This window comes from Vicia villosa, linkage group LG6, assembly GCF_029867415.1.
Source record: "Vicia villosa cultivar HV-30 ecotype Madison, WI linkage group LG6, Vvil1.0, whole genome shotgun sequence".
NCBI lineage: Eukaryota > Viridiplantae > Streptophyta > Magnoliopsida > Fabales > Fabaceae > Vicia > Vicia villosa.
The window spans coordinates 110,238,005-110,244,499 of NC_081185.1; the positions used below are offsets into that span (position 1 = coordinate 110,238,005).

The 6,495-nt window shown below is 35.3% G+C and overlaps 1 protein-coding gene across 1 annotated transcript; it reads right to left on the reverse strand.

Annotated features, from left to right (window-relative positions):
• Positions 1–1,927: 1,927 nt before the first annotated feature.
• Positions 1,928–5,355, reverse strand: LOC131612084 (probable pectin methyltransferase QUA3). Its single transcript, XM_058883898.1, has 7 exons — positions 4,622–5,355; positions 4,074–4,277; positions 3,737–3,947; positions 3,395–3,656; positions 2,871–3,245; positions 2,653–2,748; positions 1,928–2,472 (listed from the first exon to the last, which is right to left on the reverse strand). Exons 1-7 carry the CDS (start codon positions 5,033–5,035, stop codon positions 2,265–2,267), a joined length of 1,770 nt encoding a protein of 589 aa, XP_058739881.1. The 5' UTR covers positions 5,036–5,355; the 3' UTR covers positions 1,928–2,264.
• Between the last annotated feature and the right edge of the window lie 1,140 nt (positions 5,356–6,495).

Below are 6,495 nucleotides of genomic sequence, written 5' to 3' on the forward strand. Positions count from 1 at the left end.
ACTTATCTTTTCGCTGAAGTCACATTTTTATATAACAAAGTGATTGTCAAGACTCTTTGTTCTTTAATCGAACAACGCTTATTGAAGAAGACAAATCATGAATATGGTTCGAATAAACATTGATAACAATCTTCTTGACTATGTGTCCTAGGATCAATCTAGTCGATCCTGCGAGTAACCAAATCATATTTATTATAGTTTGGAAGACTAGCGGTTGTTTACCGGAAATCGCCGTAAACAGGTGCTCATATAGATCGACCAAGAATTAAAACCTAGCATGAGATCCTCTGGTGTCATCTAGTTCTTGTTGCATTTTTCTCAGGTCAACTCCCAAATATATCACTGTCATGTCAAAACTTTGAAATCTATAATAGTTTTAAATTGTGAAGTAATCTATAATAGTTTTAAATTGTGTAGTACTGAAGTTGGCCATGGGTGTGATGTGTTGGGCACGTCCGGAATTCAATCTCCATAATTTACTATATTGATTCCAAACTCCAAGGTTTTTTAATATCTAGCTTTAGTGTGCTCCAAAAATGGGTAGTTGTGTGTTAAATGTATCCGAATTTTAAGATCTGAATTTGAAAATTATTTTTGAAAATTCGCCAAAAATGTGAGAAATTCTTAGTGCATTGAACAATTCCTTTTTTAAAAATGTATGGGAACTTCTCATTGCACCCATATAGCGTGAAAAACACCCCTGAAATTCCCAAAATAATCTTCGGATATGCATATCCGAAGACACCCTTTTCACACTTTCAAATATTTCGGATATGCATATCCGATGGCACCCTTTTCATATTTTTAAAATATTTCAGAAATGCATATCCGAAAACACTATGAGCTAGTTTTGAATATGCATGTGAGGATCTTGTAGGTGCCTCATCCATTTGGACTTGGAATCGACCCCATCCCCGAGTCACTCCTTGCAGTGCGGCTCTCTCGCGCCGAGCCGAGGTTGTCTGTGTCTGCCTTCCCTGTCTAAGTCGATCAGTCGGTGCTTGGTTGTCAGCCATTTTCCTGAAGAAATGCCATTGGTGAGAGTATGATGAAAACAGAATTGAAAATTAAAAAAAAAAAAAACTCAGAGCCAATTACGAAAGTGCTTATCCGAAACTGGTTAGAGGTGATTTCGGATATGCACTTCCGAAATTACATGCGAACAACCATTTTTGGAAGACTTCCATTTCATGCCCTAACTCATCCAAAATCCATTTCTTTCCATCTAAAAACTATCATTGAACTACAATAACTTCAACCTACAAACAACATTATCCTAATTTCTAACAATCCTAATAACATTTCGAAGCTAGAGTGGAAAGTTATGGAAACTTACAATTTCTTAAAGATTTGAGTACAACTTTAATGGAGCTTTGAACCATTCTGGATGGGAGTTGTAGAGTATTAATGCGTTGAATAGAACTTGATACAAATGGGTTTGAAGTGAGATTTTTGTATTGAAGAGAATGAAAATATAAGAAGGGTGGTAGTTTGCGTTTTATGAAAAATCTCGGAATATTTCAGATATGCATATCCGAAAACACATTTTCTTTTAAAAAAAATGTGATTTCAAAAATGCATATCCGAAATATGAGTATTTTGGGGTTTCACCACAAATCTGTCAGTAAGTAAATGGGTGCAATCTCATTTCCCAAATGTAGTCATTATGTTTCTAATGGCCCAATCGAAGTGTGTACTCTAATGATTGAGTGGCAGAAAGAGACGTAATGTAACGGGAAATAACTAAATCATGTGAGTTCCTTAAGTAGAGATACTCACATAAAACTCACCCAATACTAAATATTTACTAAAACTTCACTTTTTCTTCTTTTTTTCTTTTTTTTTGATAAATTACTAAAACTTCACTTGATCTGTAATGGTTAGAGAGAATAAAACTTTGGGATAATGTACACTAAGGGGAAAAAAATAGAAAGAACAAAAACTGTGAAATATATAGCTGGATTAGATTCATGGATAACTCTTTTTCTCAATGAATAAGTCATGTTAAATAAAAATAATAATTGAATTACAATTCATCCATGAAGCTAAGAGAAAATATAATTAACACTGATTTGTGCTCTCCACTTAAAACTGCACAAGTTTTCCCATTTTTACCAATTCTAGCCTTAATGTCTTCTTTATATGGATATTGAACAAGTTAGAAAACTGCTTCTCTTTGATGCAAAGAAAGGTATATCTTTGACACCATCACTGAACAATGAAGGGAATTTACCAAATTATACATCTGTCACTGGAATGGCGAATTAGAGCTTCCAAAAGGTCTTGGTCAAAACTAGAATTTTCTCTCTGCCTTGTGAGTCGGGTTCTTTATCGTAAATGGTCGGCTTCCACCTCACTGAATGAGCAATGCGAGCTACTTTGTCGATTACTTCAGGAGCATCGCTCACCACAACAGTTCCCTCTGGCCGCAATATGCGGTCAATTTCCACCATCAAATCAACAATGTTACATCTGAAATGAAGTTGTGAAAAAGAAATGGGTAAAGATTTTTATCTGGGAATTCGATCAAGTCATCGAGATCTGTAAAGTCACAGGTTTTGATCCAATAAAAAGATTTCTTAAATCGATAGATTAAGAGCTTAGGATACCCGTGGATGTGATATCAGATTAGCAGTTAAACAAGAAAAATACCTGCTTTTACCAGAAGCTGGATCTTTAATAAGTGACTCAATGCTAGCCACATGGATCAAATCATAAGTTCGAGGGTATGTGGAAAAAGGTTCACACCTGCGAACATTATAACCGAGAAAATATATCCATTATCATTGCAATACATGAAATTTCCACAACATGTCTTATTTTTAAATCATACCAACAAAGAAAAAGGGAAACTTTAGGCAAAAACTCACCAATCATGATAGACCCCAATAAGGCCTCTGTCAAAGATCGCATCGAGAGTAGGTGGCATTTGAGCTGGAACTACATTCATTACCCACACAGGATCGGATTTTAAGGCAGCTGCAAAACCCCCGTACAATGCATTCATGTCCATGACGTTGCGTATCGATGGAGTCCCCAACTTTATGTTCAGAGAATATTTATAGTGCGCAACCCTCCTCACCCACAGCTTAGTGTCAGCCTCATATACATCAACACCGGTTTTCAGGAGAGTGGATCTCGAAGGTGCGGCAGTCAGCCTCTCTGGCCATTTTGGAATTGTTCCAACTGCGTAATCTCCTTTGATAGACGACGTACTACTTAGACATTTCTTCAATTTAAAGTACCTACAAAATTGATCAACTTAGTTTCACAATTCAAAGTAATCAATAAGAGATATTTTAACGAGGTTAGAATTCATTAGACAAGACAAGAAGAAATGCAAAGATAATAAACAGAAAATAACTCAAACTAGCAATAGTCTGCTGGAAATTACCAAGCTTGACTTAAGTCACCGGAATCATCACATAACTCGAGACCAAATTCATTTTTGTTGGGAAGACACGAATCTCCGGCCGGCTTCTTCCAGATTGCAGTGTTACCATCTACAGTAATCTGTTCATAACACAAGGTTTTTGCAACAGCCTGAAGATCTGACCATTCTTTTTCCTGTTTGGCCCACCGAACAGGTGGACCGGAGATGACTAGATATCCACCAGGGCGTAGTAATCTATCCACTTCAAGGAAATAAGTTGCATCTGCAAGGTAAATTTTTTGCATGAGGAAGTGACAAGCATAGAATATTTGAAGATACAAATGACCGTGGCGCCGAACTTACTGTAGGCTGTAAACGGGATCAAACACCGAGAACAATGAACTAAGTCAAATCCAAATGCAGGAAATGGGAGTCTCCTAGTGCCAAGCATAGCAACAAAAGCTGGTATGCCTCTTTCCAAAGCAAATTGAATCTGTGATTTATGTGAATCTCTTGGAGCAAAAGACATAGCTAAAATGTTTTGAGCTAGTAAATATCCTCCAAAACTAGCAACCTATAGAAAAATGGTATGAATTTGATTGTTAAGCGGTGATAAATTCCTACAAAGCATGAATCAAGAAAAGGACACTGGATAAAACTGTGGTAAGGTCTAAAAGGGAAACAGGAAAACATCTCTTACCCCACACCCCATGTCAAGTGCAGTCCTCAGAGAACCTCCCTTTATGGGAATGTATTGACTGAGTTTTTGGATATATTGCTCTGCTCCATCTGGAAACATCGTACCACCGCCAGGGAATAAAAAGTGTTGACCTTCTCGTTTCATCCATCCTTGGTGACCTTTCCTGTCAGCAATCTTGTTGTGTGGCATGTTGCTATGCCAAATCTGCACAAAATATATTATTAGCTCTGTACATAACATAGACACATCTGAAAAAAGGTGTCGTTGTAGTGTTAGTGTCCGAAATCAATACTGATACTTGTGATTACGTTTAATTTATTCATTTATTAAAATAATTACTGGTGTCTACGGATCAGTCTCAATGTCATTGTCGTGTTTCCTGTGTCTGTGCTTCATAGATTATAAGTACTTTAATAGAGATAGATAATCACAGTGCCATTGTCATTTTGCAAAACTCATGGTTCATCCAAACATAACAAGCAAACAAACATTAGCAACTTTACATACTTTTAACAATATCTAAACAAAGCAATGAATTAACACTAAACCTTATGCATGCTTTCTGGCCACGGCACCGGGATCCGGTACCCTTTAGGCGGCGGAATCAAGCATAACGCTGTCTCCTCCGGCAGAGGACAATGTCTCTCTCTATAGTAATTCATCTCCCTACTCAGCTGACTATTCCTCCTAGGATCCTCACACGGCATGTGGTCCGCCTCACTTGCAGGACAAGCCTCGATGATCTGCCCGTTCGCCATCCCCTCCTCAATCGCCACCACAAGGCGAATGTGCTGTTGCGGGTCGACGGTGGATGGACCGACTACCCGGCGGCCACCAAGGGTGGTGTAAAAGAGAACAAAGAAGAGAAAGAGTAAGGAAAAGAAAGCAATAGAAATGAGGTCTAGGAGACGCCATTGACGCGTGTTTGTGCGCTTCCAAGGTGGGAAATTGGGGTGACCCATTTTGAGGAAGAAGATGGATCTGGTTAATAAGCCATTCGGGTATTCGATTTTGGTGTCAAAATCGGGTTTTTTTTATGGAGGGAATCAAAAGGGTGTTTATGAAATTCTGTGATTGAAATAATGCAGAGTTTATTTTGGAGTGTGTATGAGTGTGATTTTTTTTGTTATGAAGTGTTGTTGGTGGTGGTTTTGTTTTTGGATGCGGATGCGGGAATGAGACACAGGATTTAAGAGGGAGATGTGAAAGAATAGAGAGGACGGTGCAGGATCTGATTATCCTCCTGATCTGGTTTTGGATTATTGTAATCATAACTATGACAAGATTCATGTTGGGTTTAAAACAATGAGTTGTTGATTTAGTTTTTTAAAAGGGAAAATCAATTTTAAAGATCTAGTATTATTTTATACTGATTTATAATTTTTTATTTTAAATATTATTTTTAAATTGAAATTTAATGTTAGAACTTAATTATAGAAAATTAATTAAACACATATCCGATTATATTCAGCTCATTATTAACCAAAAAAAACTCATTATTAACCAAAATTAATTTTCTATAATCAATTCTTTCAAAATTAATTTTTGAATGCATATGTCTGATTTCAAGCATGTAATATAAAATATGTAGAATTGATTATGATATGTTTGGTTGGTCTCAGATAAAATTGATTGTTTTTTAGAGTTAATTCTACTTAAAGTTGTAATTTACAGCTTTAAAATTTAAACGTGATTTTTACACTTAAAAAATTTAATTTTCAATTTAAATATAAAACACTTTACTGTTAACTTACAATTGGTCAAAATCAATTTAACAGAATTAATTTATTGAAAATCAATTTAAATATTTCACTAGTTACTTCTTATAAATAATAGACTTTATCATTTCTTAACTTACACAAATTCCACCAGACTTATTTCTTTAAAAGAGTTGTTGAAAAAATATCAAACTTTGTAAAATCATCTACAAATAAATTTTATATAATGAACAATAATAATATACCCAAACAAATAAATGTTGAATTTAAGGTGTAAACAAATTTTATGCATACATTCAATCAAAATACTTACACTTGTCATGTCTTATTAGTTTTTTAAAATTAAAATTGTGTTTTAATTAAATATATGGTTGTGATTAGTTGACAGTGTAAAATATTTTAGACTGTCAATGCATATCTTTTTTCTCATAAATGTTAGAGGTGTACATGTCATAATTAATACACTTATTTTTGTGATGAGGCGGTAAACACAGGAGCGAGAGTGTGAAGGAATTTTGTGAAGATCTGATGATCACTTTTATTAGAAATGAAGAAGACATCATTTTGTGAAAAAGATTTCTCAATGTTCGTGTGTTTTCATTAAATTTGGGATTGAATATCTATTTCGCCCATTTTGAGTTTGAGATCATGAAAACGATTAACATCACTCCTTTCAAATTCATTCCAACAGTTAAATTTTTGTG